The following is a 17,718-nucleotide window of genomic DNA, read 5'->3' as shown; positions in this document are numbered from 1 at the left end:
CAAAAGAAGAAAGGGGGAAAGAATAGGGGGGGGAATAAATAATAAATAAAAAAAAAATGAAACCTAGTTTATATGCATTCTATCAGGCAGCAAATAAAATGCTACATCTGACACTAATGACAGTAGTCATTCCCAGAGGACTAGGAGAACTGTAATTCACAACTATTTAAACAAACGGAGCTCAAGTGTTCCTCAACATTGTGTGTAAATTTCCAAGAAGGAGAAAAAGTATTGACTGGTAAGAACAAAAAGTACCCAAGAGTAAAGAGCAGAAAAATCACTCCAAATGATTTATCCAAGTTGTATGTCCTAAATCTCAAGGATAGCTATAATTATACGAAGAAAACTTAATGCCCCAAGCTGTGCAAGTTCCATAAAAAAATTTAAAAAGGACACACCTTCTAGTGACAAAAATATCCTTGATAATAATTTTTCTAGGCAACAAAAGTGATTTTTTTCCTAGCTGCTCCACCCGTTCTTGTGTCTCAACTGACCTCAGGTTAGGATCAGTATATCCTGCACGTCACAGACAGACACAAACTATCATGTCTATACAACACGCTAAGTTCTTATATGCAGCTCTAAGAATCCAAAGCATTAAGAATCCTGAAGTGTTTATGATTTGCCACTATCAATATATCGATGCTGTGGACATTATGCCCACTGTAATCATGGTATAAACTAGAAAGGAATTGAACAATTTACTTGTGGAGCAAGCAGAGGCAGTCTAATGTAAGCCAGGAGTTTGCTGAGATCTTTCCTTCTCTGTTCCAAATCATGTCGAACCCACGTAAGTAGTGCATTCAGTATGGTTTCTTCATTAGGAATATTCATGTCATCACTTGCTAAAAGCTTTGCAATTTCAGTGGCTGGCAATAATAGAAACTCCTGGTTTCTAATTACTTCCATAAAGTTTTCCTGAAAAAGAAAAGTATTTTTAAGACACGTGACATCCTACTTTGAAGATGTTTTACTGAATTCTTCCCCCGCTTTCCCTCCCTTCATGCCATCTCTCAATTGTGCCAGTAAATACCTCTTGAAGAACTGACCTGGGAGAATTAAAACAGTAAAATAAAAATGTACTAAGTTATGTTGAGCCCTGATCATTTCCCCAACTCTGTTATTCAGTCCCACAGACATATGTGCTAAAACAGCTGAGGGGGAAGTGTATGGTCAGAAATGAGCAATGGGTTGTAGGAGTTGTTACTACCTCGGCACTGCAAATTGAAGAAATACTTTCTCAAGTTATTTCCTTTTTATTAGAAAAGAAAAGGAAAAAGATGCATGTTGTTCCTATTGATACATAGTACATAGAATACAAGCAAAGAGCACAACATCCTACAACTACTGATCTCAACTGTTTTCATTATAGCTAGATTAAATTATGGCCTTAAGTTTTCAGAGGAACTAAACAAGACAAATTTATTGTTGATTTAAAATAGTGAAATAAAATAATCCATTTTGTAGGGTTTTTACAGCTGATCTGATTGAGGAGCAAAACGTACAAAGAAACCACAATATTGTACACAACTTGCTTTATTAACAATGTTTACTTTGATAAGATTCGATTTTCTAACATTCATCCTGTCATTTTCAGCAACAGATCCTTACTTCAAAATAGGAACATGACAATATGCATCACTTCCAACACTGATATCCTATTACTTCATAATAATAGGACTTGCAGAATATTCTGTAAAGATACTCATGAACTTAGGCAGAAAGAGCAGAAAAGTGTGTAGAAACACAATCAGCACTACGGACTTACAGTGAGAAACCCAAATGTAACAGAAAATGGTGCGATCAGGTCTACCCTCTTTCCCCATATACCTATACTAGGCAGCAAAGGAAAGAAAAGTAGACAGTCTATGAACCGCAGCATGTTCTTCGACTTTGGTAACTCAAAACCCAGTTAACCTTGTACTCCAAACTGAGAGTAACTTCATGACAATACAGCAGTATTACAATCAATTTAGCAACACCCTGCTGAGTGCTAGCTAGCTAGCCAAGGGAATGCTGGGCTTGCTTTGCCATCGCACATACCTCCAAAACATCTGGAGGATAATGTGAATTAGATCCACAGATGGGGAAGTCTAACCAGGCCTAATGTCAACATCAGCCTTATTTAGTATCTTGTTAAACAATTTAAAAAGGAAGAATTGCACACTAATGGAAAAATGGATTAGACGCAAATACATGTTGGAAAAAAATAGGATTTTTAGGTAAAAAAAACAGAGAAACTTGGGAGCAAAAGCAGGACCTGCACTGCAAACCAGGTACAAATTTAGCATACAAAATGGCAACAAAAACATACAATACAGTTTGGCATTGCACATGCAAAAGACATAATGACAACAAAGTTAAAAAGGTAACACTTCTTCCTTTTTATTGCTTAGTCTAATAATTTCAAAGCTATACCTCAGTTCTGTGAAAACATAACTAATTAAAGAATGCTGAGCAAAGAGGAAAAAACTTGTAAGGAGTAAACCAGTCCACCTTACATGAAAGCCACACATACGTAACATGGCTACAAGATTTCTCAGTGGAAAGATCAAAGTGAGCCTAATCCACTGGTAACTCTGGAGTTGAAATTAGGAAAAGAATTGAAAGTGTTAATCTGTGCACGAACTGTGTTCCTGGATAGAATTTGGAAAGGGAAATTTTACATTTAGTATCTGAAAGCTTTCCTACAAGAGAGATCCAATGGGCTTCAAAAGAGTAGTGATTCCAAGTGAAAACTGTAGGGATTCTAAGTCATGATTCCAAGTGAAAACTATCTGGAGATAGAATTGTCTTTTCCTCTTTAATTCATTTAACACTCTGTATTACAAAATGGAAGTCAAGAAAATGGACAAATACAGAAATTGAAACCAGTAAAAGGACTGTACCAGTATGCAGTAGCACTATACATGCCCTGTAATTTATTTTAATGCTTGGGAGTAAAACTGAAGCTGAAAAAATGATCAAAATAATTTCCAGAGTTTAAACACGCAGTTCACAGAAATTCAGATTCCACCAACTTCACTTTTTCCACTGCTGTTTTTTTTTGCCGATTCTCTGTCCTAGAAAGCATGCAGCTGGAGCTGTGTTTTTAGTTTTGCTGAATAAACAGGCAGTGAATACTGACAAAGAGAAAAGCCAACACTTACTACCTTAAACTTTCCATATAGTCTATCCGGATGACAGGAAGAGGAAGGGGAAAGCACCTGCATGGAAAGTTTTCTTTGTCTCTGAAGCCAATGACAAGCTGATCTTGAGTAAGTCAGTCAGGGATCCTCTTTGGAAAGCTTTTTTCCAACTGGATTGCATCACTTCAACAGCTGTTGTGTATAAAAAGCCTGATTTTCCTTCTTGTTGCTTGCAGACAATTGCTTTCTGATGGGAACAAGTTCAACTTCCTCTTGCTCCCATTCTATTTTTAAAGCAGACTCTCCTTTTGAGCATAGTATCAAAGCATTCCACTGGGAATACAGCCACTCTTTGGCCTATGTCTGGTTTTTTTTATAACCAGAATCTGACAATTCCTCTTCCTCTACACACAGAAATTCTGAAGACAGAAAGGAGGAGGCAGTGTATCTCCTAGCATTCTGAACCTCCTCATTAGCCTTTTCTTTCCTTCTTCTTATGGGAACTCTCTGTGGAAGAACAGGACATTTCAGAGAACAAATGGTCTGCAGTTTCAGTCCCTCATTTTCTGGTCCTGATAGTAAAAAAAATTCCACCACCACCACCACCACCCCCCGCCCTGATTAGCTCCTCAAAGTCCTTGGAAACTTTACCAAATGAGTAGCCTGAGGCTTATGCATTAGCTAAAACAGGGACGCACAGTCCCAGTGCTTAGTGTTGTGCATTGCTCATTAAAGTCCCCCTTCATCAACTGCAAAGTGAGTAATAGCAATATTATTAACCACAGGTTTGCCTTGGAATTGATACAGTGAAAAATATTAGGAGCACTAGATAAGGCATTACGATGCTTATTTCTAAGCGGCACTTAATTCCCATAGTGGGATTCAGTGAGGTGGGATCCCTCTACACTACGCAAGAACGATTAGAACCCCAGAGAGCGTCGGAACACGTGTAGGCTGAGGATGGTACACTGAAGTGGCCCGCCTGTTTGAACCGGGGCAGCTAAAAAGCAAGAGGTGCTTGACTCACAGCGCCTGAATGAGAACAAACAGCGAATGTAATTTTGTCTACTGGCTGTTTCAGTCAGCTGGTCAAAAGGTATGAAATCACTGACTTCTCTGACCTCCTGGTAAACTATTAATAGACCAATGTCAGACAGCAGCTACTTTACTTTTAGTCACTTTTGACTGCTGTGTTAAGCAATATACCAACCTAATGCTTCCGATGTGCCCAAGGTTTGTTTAGAGTACAACTATTGTAGCTTTACTCCTTTCTGCATGGTTTCTGGGTTCCAAAACAGGCTGGTCAGCATGCAGAAACCCATTTAGTCTTGCCAAAGCAGTACTGATCTATTGTGCTAGACAGAACTTAGGGAACTTGAAAAACAGAAGTATCTGGCGTCTTCACAGCTAAGAAGGCGGCAATGAGTATTTTCCAAGTCAGATGATTACTGAGCAGGATAGTTTGGACTGCATTTCAGTGGAAGAATATAAAAACCTTGTTTTAGGCACTAACACAACCCTTGTTTCTGGCCCTTTGTGGACAACAAAATACTGAAATTTCTCCCCATTCCATGTTGTTCCCTCCCCCCCCCCAAAGAACAAACTGTCTTGGCTGTTGCAAGAAAAAACAACAAATTATCCCTCTTTGATTCCTCCTCCCAAATCACAAATTCCATGTTGCAATGTTTGTTACTCAACTCCTAGCCTTACAGGAGAAAACAAGTCTAAAGGTTTAGACTTTAAAGGCTTTAAAGGCTGGACTTGATGATCTTAAAGGTCTTTTCCAACCTAACTGATTCTATGATTTGATGGTCTATTCTGCAAAATTCCTAGCTTCTATGCTTGGCCTCAATCTGTTACTCTATCCTCTTAAGTTTTTGTCATAAACGGGCACTGGCTGTGCTCAGAAATCATGCAAACTCCAAAATTAGGTTTATCTGAATCTTGTAACGTCATCTCTGCTCATGTACTTCTGAAGAATTCAGATGAAAATCAAAATAGCTTTCACTCTGCTTTAAGCATGGAAAGCTGAGTAACAAAGATCACAAAGCTATCTACACTGGGATTGACTCAGGCACTGTCATGTATAATGTTTAGCATGTCTGTTTTTTCAGTTACTATTTAAGACACTTAAAATCTGGCTACTGAAGAAACTACATAAGAACACCTCACTATTCGCCATAGATATTTCATGCTCTGGAAATAACACAAGCTAGCTTTTACTCATTTGAAAGTATTAACTTCCCTTTAGTTTACTTTTTGTGGAAGAAGAGCTATTGGTTTTCATTCAAGGTACACTATCAACTATTTCAAACAAGCAAGATGACAAAAGGGGTGTTTCTTTTGACTTTGTGAAGAGGCCAAAAAAATGTACAGAAGGCATTTTGAGCAAAAAGGCTTTATGAATTAAAGAGAATAGATACACTACTGGCCAGCCTAATAAAATTCCTAAATCTGTCATTGAATGACCCCAATACTATATATACACTACAGCAGAACAGATTAACCTTTGCATGAAAGATACCTTTACCCAGATACATCTCATGTCTGTCAACTGCATTTTAAAACCCTGATGCACAAAAATCAGAGTTGCCCGTTATACAGTGTTGAATCCACTACCACTCACTTCAGTTGATTTCATGTTTCACTTAATACATCCTGAGGATTTTTCAAGTTTTTGTTTGCAGTGTCAAAAATTTACCTGTTTTGATGATAACCTTAAAAATTATTCTCCTCTGAAAAAACAGTTTATCATCAACTGTCAACACAGTAAACAGTAATGCAACACTTGAGTCCTTTTAGCATAACAAAGATCTGTATCTTTAGTATGAAGTGCAGCATTCAAATCTCTTATTAATGTTTTTTAATCACACTGTATTATGCAATTAAAATCATGCTGTAAGATCATGATTCAGACCGAGCAGGTCTATTAACAGAGATAGGCCTACTTGGATAACCCTCTGATTGGTCCTTCAGTTGGAACCAGATCCTCTTTTCATCTGAATTTCTAGTCTTCCTGTGAAGAACTGTCTTAAAGAGGTAGGTATGATGATGATCGAACTCTAGCATGGGTCAAACCCCTTTAAATCTGAGAAGTTATTTTAATTGCAGAAAAACAGTTACACAGCAATCTGGTTTTTTTTCTATCAAAGGAAAAGAAAAACTCATAGAAAATAACATATAAAAATTAAAATCTAAGTATTTTATATTATTCATCACCTGCTACTTCAAGTACTTTAAAAGAACCAAAATTCCATGGAAAAGACAGAAATATACACTGTAGTCCGTATAATCCCCCATTGTTCTATGCTGCCCACTGCAGCACAAAAATAATTCATTGTTTTAGCAACCAGAATTTCCAAGTACTACAGGTGTGCTTAAGTCTTATGCTCTAATACTTTGTAATGAAAAGTACATCAAGTGGCTGACACTTACTACTGTTGGGGTTTTTTTTTCCCCCAAACAGCTTTTAAACAAATGAAATTACTTGGGGATTTATTTTAATTGAAGATTCAATTGGACTACACATTTCTATGCAGTTTCCATAGCAACATTCATTTCAAACTAAAGAAGCTGCTTCTCTATTACTCATTATTACTAAAATTCAATTTCGTCTCTCTGTTGGAACTAAACAACATTAAGAGAGGCCTTGGGAAGAATCCATCTAGCACAACTAATTAGTTTTGGAAATGGCTTTTTAAAATCCACCTAATTTAAATTTCAACCATGTTGAAGCCTGAAAAGCAACAACTTTGCCACTGAAGTAAACAATGGCCAAAAGGCATACAACTGTTTTCCTGTGGTCCGAGCAACAGAAAAGATCGGTGCTGTAAAAGAACAGCTTTTAGAAGGCTCACAGCCCCTTTCTGCCACAAGTCATGAATTGCCAATCAAAATATTAAGACTATAATCCCTAACATTCATCTTCAAAGATGCATTAGTCTAACATTTACCACCATTCTGATCTTGGTAGTCTACTTATAAGGGACATGACAATAGCACAAACCAAAATATATGCTTATACTTAAAAAGAACACATGGATCAGACTCTTTTTGCATATGTTTTGTATCACTATCTTGCTCAACATTACTTCTAATACACCTTCAAAGGCATAAGCCACATTTATCTTTACTGTTGCATCTGACTGTCTACCCAATTGCAGTCTCCTCATTTTTGTTTGAGCAATAATGAAGATCAAGAATAGAAACATGTAAGTTACAATCTGCACACTCCTTAATGACTTGTTTTGGTGAATTTCAGTGTGTACAAGATTTTAAAAACAGAGATCCATTCACCAAGGAAGAACACTGTATTATGTATATAATAAAAAAAAGCACTATTTTAAACTGTTGTACATACTAAACTAAGTCATTTTAAGCCCAGAAGAAGTAACTTAAAAAGTTTTTAAACCAGCAAAAACTAAGGCGGCAAGAAGAAAAGCCACAGATCTCTAAAACCAATTACCACACAGAAATTACAGTTCTTGGATCTAAGCCAATATCTTAATGGCAATGCAATGCCACACCACACAAGCAAATTAAGTACTATCTTCATTCCCACATCCTTTATGCGGTATCTACACATCTTCATTCAGGTCCCAAGAGCTTACATAGGAAAAATTTCATCAAGAGGAGAGAAAAATGCCTTGCAAAACTGCAGAGAACAAATGAACTGAGTTGCCTCAGAGACAATTCTCCTGCCTTGTTCTACTAATAACATTACTAAAATATGCTCCTGAAAAGGAAAAAAAAGAACATTATGCATTCAAATAAAATGATACCTATTAAGATGAAGAAGTTTAAGGTGGCAGGTCAGTCTTTCTATAAATTAATTCTGAAATGATCATTGCGAAATTTGCATTTAGTCACCTAGCCTAAGATTAAATTGTTTGATGCCATCCTGATATCCCATTACTAATAAATTAAGGATAATGCAGCATCTATATTGATGAATATAATATAACTTGGAACCTGGTTACGCCAGCTCATTACAAAACAAGATTTCTACAGTTTCATTTAGTAATGCATTATTTTGCACTAGATGATGGCATTGTTAAGTTTGTAGGTTTTGACTGACAGAAGAATGAGCTTTTGAATGATTTCATTAAATGTGTATCACATTATCCCATTGCTGTTACAGAGAACCATTAATGCTTGCCTATCTCCTTCCAACTCTAAACCAGCAGCTTCATAGTTATTTTGTCATTTCTCATCATGGGAACATGTGTGCATTATTTCTTGGAAGATGATCAAGGCTTCCTGGGGAAAAAACATTAGTATTTTATTCAGGCAAACATTCTGTATTTTCCTTACCAAATAAAGTGGATGATACTTAAAATAACAACATACCATAGTGTAATTGTGAGCCACCTTGTGCAAGTCAGTGCAACCCTGTGCATCAGCAAAAGATCGGATTCCAAGGCAATTGGATGGGTGAAGCTGCTTCATTAGGAATTTGCAACATGCTTCTACAACCTGAGAGAGCTGAAGAAGGCAAGCTGTAGACAACAGGCACTCAATGTTATCTTCTTTTAATTCAAGGCGACCTAGTAACATTAGGGAGGAGATCACATTAGCTTCCTCTTTTTTGTTGAATTCTCTAAAACTCAGAAGCAACAGAATTATTAACAGATTATATGACAGAATATAAGGCTTAGCAAACATCACCCTCAGCAATAGATAACCAGCTTTTCAAAATTAGTGCTTTTGATGATGAAAGGAAAGGGAATCCCAGTAAGATTCCTTTTTTGTCAATCAGGATACATTTAAGACTCACATAATTTTTAAACTAACTGAATATAGTATTAGCAGAGAAACTCTACCCTGCTAGGCTGCCTCAGGTAACAGCAATGATGATTTCTTTATTTTTAAGGCATTAAATACTGCGAATAATAATTTCTAAAGAGTGTGTGAAATCTAGTAATGCTCACAGGAATATAATGCTCAAAGGAATATAATGCTCACAGGAGGACAATTCATTAGATGAAATTCTCATTTGCATTCTGATTACCTGTATATGCATATTGAACCAGAGCCCACAATGCATTTGGGTCCACACCTTCCATCTTGATTTCTTCCTGTCTTGCTTCCCTTACATCATTAGTGAACATTGCCGCAAAATAGTCCGAAACAGAGGAGAGAACCAATCTGAGTACATCGTGCAGGAGAAAAGGGAGACAAAGAGAAAAACAAACAAACAAACAACTTACTCAAGTGATGTTTCTTAATTTCTTATGAGTCATTACTTTGCCCTTTGAAGAAACACTGTATTGAGAAAAACATTTTAAAATTGGCAAACTGCTCCATGGTCTAGTTTCCCTCTAGGAATAATGAAGTACATTCTATATTTGCTGCTGAAGTAATGAATTACCCTTTCAAAGCTCAATGACTTTGAATAGCCAACACAGAAACAACCCACAAAACACACATGAATTGGAAATGGAATATAAACATACATTACGGAAATAAACAAAAAAGTTGAATTCCATTTATATTACTTCAGTTACTTTTTTAAACATGAAAGAATGACTTACTAGTCCTTTTCAAAGTGCTTTAAACTGCTTTTACAAATGCATTCATTTACTAATACTGTAACAGAACTAGGCACAGTAAACATGGAGATGGTACAGAGTAATCTTTTCTGTGGGTATGCATTTAGCCTTTTGCTAATAATTCTGAGTATTTCAGGATAGTGAGTAAGTAAACATGTTGGTGCCCAACAGACATTTCTTTAGATACCTGAAAGTAAATCACTGAGTACATCTAATAATGCCACTCCTCAAAATGCGCAAGAATTTTGATGCCTTGTATTAAGGTGAAAGACAAAGGAAATCAATGTGAGGCAGGAATATTCAACCCGCAGTTCCGTTACATGAAACCCACCATAACTATTCATGAGGTCTGCTGGTCTCTTCCCTAAGAGAGCTCCAGAAGAGCTCTTGTTGTTGGATCAACTTTTGTGCTGCAGGAGTTCACTGTTGCCTTGCTCACAGGGGATTCTCAAATATAAATGTACTTGCGTATGTACTAAGCTATGCAAACAGCAAGTCCAAGAATCAAGCCTACTGCAAATACCCTACAGAGTCAATCTGCATACCTTCAATGAATCTAATACTTCACAAAACGTCAGTTTATTCTGTACTGAATCATTATATTGACTTGTTAACATGACAGAGGTCAGGAACCACCAAACAAATTAATTGAAATGGTGAGCAGAGTGCTTAGGAGTAAGTCTAACTGTGCATTAGTGGGGAGGATTTGCTTGTACATACACAGAGTAATGAACTACAAGAACCTGTCTCTTAGTTAATTAACTGCAAAGTAATAAATAATGAAATAATTTCAACTATTTTTTTCTTGCTGATTTTCTGACCATTGACCGTTTGGTCAGGCCTACAGTAGGGTAATCCTTTTTTTCTAGTTGCTGAGGCAACAGACTTGGGTTAAGAGCATATGGGGAAAAGATTAATTTTACTTTAACATCTTACATGATTGAAGTTTTGTAATGAGAAATAAAGTTCTGTTCTTTTAAAGAACATACTGTTCTTGAAATAAGAGATTTATTTTGTAGCTGGCTTACTCAGAAATATTAGAACATTCTGCCAATGTAGCACCCAGACATCACTTCTAGGAATTTTAACCTCAGGTTTAATGACACCTGCAGTTGCATGAAAATGCTACCTCCCAGAGATCTGTACAACTTTAGTGAAATTAGAGAGTACATTCATGTCATTATGATTCTATGATTATCAAGGAAGAGTTTCTGCAACTGCTTTTGATGGTAGAGTAAGATGACAAGATCAGATCTGCATGTACAAAATAGGGGTTCTCAATGGTAGGGCAAGTGTGTAGATGGACAGATCCAAATAATCCAAATATCTCTGCAGGTCCAGTTCAGAATTTGTTTTTAAAAAACCAAAACAAACAACTTCAAATCAGTATTGCTAGAGGTCAAGATTCTAACTTCTATGTAGAACAGACCTTGAAAAAGAAGGGTCTCTGAGATGGGAAACAGAACCTAAAACCTAATCTTACAACAGTTGGGATTTTTGTTGTTGTTGTTGTGTTGTGATTTTTTAATTTCCCCAACAGTACAACTGGTTCAGGTAGCTGCACTATTATTTAGAAAATTGCTGGACCATACATATCTTAGCAACAACTGTTGAAGAAATGCCAATAACCCAAGGCTTCAAACACATTTTACCAACTGTTTGATACCAGTAAATGTCTCCTCGTAATTTCCAGTCTTGAAGTCTTCCAAAAGAAGTGATTAGAAGTTTAAAAGGCACACCATTTTCTATTTTTGCAAGCTTGTGCTTGGATTCATGAGAAGGGATACATGCTACACAGTGATAACTGCTTTCCAGGGTGATTCACATATGCTGAAACAGGGTGTGCAGACCAGGAGTAGACTGATGCAAGTAATGTGCCAAAGCATAAATTTTAATGAAAACAATTTTGTAATAATTTCAGCCAAGAAGCATGTTCACAATGAAAAGCCCTAGAACAGGTACCCACACTTTTCTTTTAATTCAACTAATTTAGAAAAGAGTTCTTTTGAAGAAAGAAAGGGGATTAAAAGATACAGTGACAATGTATCAAGGTGACAGAATTAGCATAAAAGAAAACAAAGGCAGACTTTCAGCCAACTGGCCTTTTCTTGCCCATGTTTTTCCCTCTAGTCAATAAAAATCAATTACTACTTTACTCATGACATTTGACATTCACTTGTTCATTAATCTTTTAATCTCATAGCTAGTAACTGATTTTTCTTTTAACCGTTTTTTGAATTGTTTGAAATTAAACTGCATTCCTACATACAGATTATACAATGTGAAGCATCTAATACCTTCATATAACTGAAGAATCCAGGGAAGACTTTCTCCACCTGCATTTGACTTTTTTGCTAAAAAAGCTCTGAAAGAGCCAAATGAGAAGTATGATTTTTCAAAAGAAAATCTGTGCAATGACTGTAAAAACTACACTTACATTCACAATCTCCTCGTTAAATAGAGCCATCATGGCTCTGTTAATATTTAACAAAGATAATCTCTGTCATTTATTCATCATTAAAATTAACATATTCCTCCATATTAAGAATTCACCGGGAACTCCTAATGCTACAAAATATTGCTTTTCCTCAGTCCAAAAACTGAAGAAAGCTGTGGGGTTTGTATTTGGAGTCTTTTTTTTTCCCCAAAGAGTGATACTTCTTCCATAACTGGCCCAAACTAAAATGCCTCTGAAATCCATATACATGGACATTAGAGAAGACTCTTAATGGTGTAAAAAAACAAAACAAAACAAAACAAACAAACAAAAAAAAAAACAACCAGAAAGACAGGAAGGAAGAAGAAAGGAAGAAAGGCAGAAGAAAGGCAAGAAAAAGCCTTAATGCACTTGAAAATAGTTACCCTTACTCTCCTTATTGCCTAATTACCAGCTACTGCCAAATACTCAATTCTGCATATATAAGATTACAAGAATTTGGCTACTGAATTACATATAGTAGCCTGGCTGCTCTTTTTCAGTGCACAGGAAGAATGTAGAGAAAAAAAGAACACATGAATACCAGATCTTTTGACCTGGGAGACCGTAAGATGCCTGAACAATTAGTTTCTCTGAAAAAACACTCAACAGCTACGGGCTAAACACTGACAAAATCTGGGTGTTGCAGTATGTGCTCCTGTGTTTACAGGAGGTTCCAATGCTGATGATGTCTTTAATTTCTGCAGTTTGTACTGATCCAAAAATCGGAAGACCCACCATAACAGCTTAACTTATTTTGAAGTTTTCTACTGAAAGCCAGTAAAATATATAAGCGGGGTGGCATGCCTGAATTGTATTGTACTTCTTGTTGGGATTGCCACAAGCTGCATCATCCAGACAGCTTGCTAGGTCTTCAAAGCAATTATTACGTAAAATGAGGATAGCTGTCAAACCTGGCAATTTACAGATTTAGTATCTCCCAACCCGATTCGCCTGACAGAATGAAGTGAAGCTTCTTAACATCTTAAAGATAAAAGGGACACCTCCTAGGCAACATCTTGTTTGTGGCAGTGTAACAGCTGAAAATAGTCCTAGGGAACTCATTAATAGCATTCGCTGAAGATGTAAGATGATGCTGAATAGTTTATGCATCCTAGTATGAAGCACCTCATACACTGGTGGCTTCACCTAGTTTCTATTCTTGATGACAAAGCATGTTAATAATAAAAAGAATATATGAAAGTGGTACTATCCCACACTACTAATGTATCTCTATTTATTCAAATGAAATTTGTTTAAAAGCAAGCAATACCTAAAAATACATGCAATATGTTTATGTTAAAATGATTTCCAATTACAGCTCTTCCAGGGAAATAAAATCTTCCAAAATTCATTTGCTGTTTCTAACACTGAAATGATTATTATAATAAACCCTTTGTAAATTTTTTCAAAACCACCACACCGTTAGTAGCAATAGCATCTTTTTTAAAATAAAGCAATCATACAACTGCTTTTTTATATACTTTGACTTTTTAGGAAGACACTTTGTGTTAAGCTTTTATAAATCTGTAGCTAAAACAAACAAAAAAAATGTTGCAATGAAGGATTTACAAACTATGAAAGAAAGGAAGTATTATTAAAACATATGGAAAAGAAGTACAAAGATAAATAAGCCCCAAGATAAAGAAAGTCTGCAAATCAGGATTTGTGCTCTTCCAGACAAGCTTTCTAACCCCTAGAAAACATAAGCTTCCATTTGCCTTCTTTCTTTGAGTCCCATAGCTTTTGCACTTCCATCTTTCAGTGTCAACAGGAAGAAAATGCCCCTGCACAGATTTTTGGATTGCTGGTTAAAGGACACAAAGCAGGCTTTAAATCCCTCTGGCCAAGAATTTACACAGACCTCCCTTTTCTAATGTGAATGTTCTCATAAGCAGGTTACAAAATAAACTGTTATGGATATAGCAGTTAGCTGAATGTAGTAAATAGGAATGTAATGACTTAGACATCCGTATTTGCAATGAACGCAGAAAATACCAGGTTCAAAACAGAAAATCTGAAAATGCCTCTTTATAGGTAAGCATGATTAGTAACAATTAAAAATGTTCCTTCTTACCAATTCTATATGATCTCATATTAAGAAAACCCATTTTATCTTTAAGGGAAAAAAAAAATGGGGGGGAAAAAAGCTGTCCAACATAAATTAACTTTCTATATTCTTACACATCTTAGAACACCAAGCCATTAAGCTAATATCTATTAAATACATCTTTCATTGTTTATTACATTTTAAGATAAAATAATTAGTAGTGTTCTGAAATACACTGCCTGCTCCAGCCTGCAGTCAATACTGCAGTCCAAGTCAGAACTTGGATGTAGGCAATAAACAACAGGTACAAGTACATAAAGCCATTCTTCTTACTGAATTTCTACAAAATTCTGAACCAAATTTAAGATTTTCATCTTTATCTTTCCCACCATGGAAAAGTTCAATTTTTAGTGAGGTACTTTGGACATACTGAGATGAAGACCATAGTTACTGCTATATTTCTCTGTGAAAATAAAACAGTGAGAGAAAGAACTTGCTGTGCAAAAGGCAAAGCTTATTTCCAAGTTTCTCCAACATTATGAAGTGAACTAAGGACAATCATAAGCCTCCCACCTCCTGCTACACGCACAAGGTGTGTTTCTTTGGCCTTCACTTTCATGCATATCTAAAACATAAAATGCCAACTAGAGCAAGATGTTTTTCCTTCTGAGAAGACCAAAGCAAACAACAGGTGGTAGCGTATGCCTAAGCATTACAGAAATAGATACAACCACAGAAACTGGAGGAGCAAAGACAGTTCTCTAAGTAAACAAGAAACAGGTATGAACCACATTAAAGAATTTTAGCATGAAGTCTTTCAGTTTATCTAATAAGAAAACGTGAATCTTCCAGTCCTTGCAAGACATTTGCAGCTGCCCTCTGCACCCTTTCTGCACTTTTTAACTATTACATAAACCATACTCCAGAACTGTATGCTGCAAAGGTGCTACTTCTGCCACATAAAGAAGTAGAATTATTTCCTTATTTATTTCATAATAAATTGATAATATGAATTAATAATATAATTATATTCTTTTCCTTATCACTGTTTTTAATGTTTACAGCACTCCAAAGCTCTTTGATTTCTAAATTACTTCAGCGGGTGCAAATCCACCAGGGGTGTGCGCTTTCCCTGGTTTTATCTGATTCACTCTCCACAGGGACAATGCAGTTTTGCAACTAATTTGAACAAACTGAAGACCAATCTTAAGCAACTGTGTAGCCACAGGGAAAAACAAATCATCTTTCTCAGCCTATTGTCTCTCCAAAAAGGATTCATCATCATCCACAGCTATGGGGCTCTAAGTGTTTACAAAGCAATTCAGCCCAGGGGTTGGGGGGGGAGAGCAGGACCACCCATTTTAGCAGTAATTGCAGTAAGATTTGCTTAAATCAACTTGGAAAAATCAGGGATAGTCTCGGCGGCTTAAAAATGAAGTTTTATAAAACGAAGTCTTTGAGAGTTATACCAAGTTACAGTATAACTGCCTCCATGCTCAAGTCAGTTCCCATTCCCATGTATCATCAATCCCTCAGTTGTATCAGCACAACAGTGTGAATGATATCTGAACAAAAGCGTGATCTGGCTTTTTAAGAAAAATACCAAACCCAAAGCAGCAACCTCTTCCCACGTTTTTACTGTCGCAGCATTAAGCTGTGGTTTCACTGTGGGGGCTGGAATGGGCAGTGGAAAATCAGAATGCTTTAGGCTACTATTTCTGTTGTGGACCTCTTGTGAAACAACAGCTTACTTATACCTAGGGTCCTATTAGAGCTATTAATGCTGTGCATTAAATATAGTAATGTGCTTCACTTATTCCTACTTTTGTTTCACAATTTTTGGAATTTTCCTAGCTTTTAAGTGGCATGCTATATGATTTGTTAATTACACAGAGGAGGTAGGGCAATGTTTGATCTAATTTAGCCGTCTAACACTCACTGTCAGTGTTCAGCGGATACTATCAGAGGACTCTTCTTACTACAGGAGCAAATAAACTTTATGCGGACAGATGACTGTCTTGATTGCTAATTATGACTCCAACAACTTCACTGGCTAGTACAAACTAAAAATTAAATCTAAAAAAGTTTTTTTACATCATTCTATGGTACTGAAACCATTAGTACTTACAATATTCTGAGGATGCATTTGGGACTTTTGGAGTTTTTATTTTGTTACACAAATATGTTACTATATGCTTGAAGACAAAAAGTAGAACATGAAAACATCACAATTGTTTTGATGCTGTATCACACATAGAACAGGCAGAAATTAACTTTTAGTTTCCAAATAAATGTTAAATGTAAGTGTGTTTGAAGTATTCTAAATTGTTTAGGATGGTCTGACATTCTTTAAACAAAACACAGGACACACTTGAAGGTGCATTTGTAAATGAGTATGAATTTTACTTGAAATTATAATAAGCTTACCTGTGAGCTGGAATTCTACGATCACCAGCAACTAACACCACATCACACAGCTGTTTGTGTCTAAGATAATTCTCCATCTTTTTAAAAGTCCGTTCAGCATGGTTGAGAGCCTGGAAAAATTCATCTGAGGTGCAGGGCTCCATAGTTTGACAAGATGATAAGGTATGGCTGCTGTTGGAGGTTCTGCTAAGACAGTAACAGAAATATTAGTTCACACAATATTAAGGTACAGTGATTCTGTCTACAGGTGATGAACAAAAATCATATGTGATTTTAAAATTGCTGTACATGATTTAACATACATTCCCTTGCTATTTTCACTTCATTTTCATACTTCCTCTCTTCCTCCAAACCTAATCTAAACCCTTATGAAAAACGTACGATCATTTAATATTGTACTCTTCAACTAACAGACACACAAATATCAGCCCAGTGATGGTACCTACAGCATTTTCAGGTGGTTAAGAAAGAACAGACATCTACCAAGATCCTGCAAACTGAAAAACAACAGAAGGATGCAAAAAGGAATCAAAATCTCATTGCCACATGTTTAAGTCTTACTTCACACATATGTTAAAATCTTGTTTCACACTTAGGCTAAAGAGGCTAGAACAAAACTCAGCATAATACGCTGCTAGTAAAAGTGGGCAGGCATGCAGCAGAGGAAAACAAAATAATCAAGAAACACATCAATATACCATCACTCCTACTGCATGAAGCCTCATGTGTCTGAAATGGGACCTAGCACAGTTAGAAGCCAACATGGGAAAAACAAGGGTGGATTGGAAATGAAATTATTCTGATCCACTCCCACAGCAGCTTGGGAGTAAAGAGGAACAGAGAACATGTAAAAGGAATGCATGGGCCTAGAACATAAAGGAGATGAATCCTACTTATGTACACTGCAGGAAGCACCTTTTCTTGCTCACAGTTCTTTAACTGATTACTACTTACTTTCTCCACAATGCGGGCACATTTTTCACCATGTCATGAACCCAGGCAGCACACTCAGGGCTAAATCTACCAAGAAACTTAGCTTAGCCCTTAGCCTAAGATATTAATTTCAACACAGCTCCTCAAAAACAA

At 36.4% G+C, this 17,718-nt stretch overlaps 1 protein-coding gene across 1 annotated transcript in view; it reads right to left on the bottom strand.

Annotated features, from left to right (window-relative positions):
• The window catches only part of LOC104404006 (kelch-like protein 5), a 27,406-nt gene extending 10,589 nt beyond the window's left edge, over positions 1 to 16,817 (bottom strand). The window contains exons 1-4 of the mRNA XM_010012325.1: positions 16,633 to 16,817; positions 9,139 to 9,275; positions 8,478 to 8,674; positions 706 to 918 (exon numbers count right to left, since the gene is read on the bottom strand). Of these exons, the coding sequence (XP_010010627.1) occupies positions 706 to 918; positions 8,478 to 8,674; positions 9,139 to 9,275; positions 16,633 to 16,775 (690 nt within the window). The 5' untranslated portion in view covers positions 16,776 to 16,817. The remainder of the gene's footprint in view (positions 1 to 705; positions 919 to 8,477; positions 8,675 to 9,138; positions 9,276 to 16,632) is intronic.
• Positions 16,818 to 17,718: the final 901 nt, after the last annotated feature.

Source organism: Nestor notabilis, unplaced genomic scaffold (genome assembly GCF_000696875.1).
Source record: "Nestor notabilis isolate BGI_N333 unplaced genomic scaffold, ASM69687v1 scaffold29373, whole genome shotgun sequence".
Lineage (NCBI taxonomy): Eukaryota > Metazoa > Chordata > Aves > Psittaciformes > Psittacidae > Nestor > Nestor notabilis.
The sequence above is the reverse complement of the archived record's forward strand: the minus strand, read 5'-3'. Positions and strand labels throughout refer to the sequence as shown.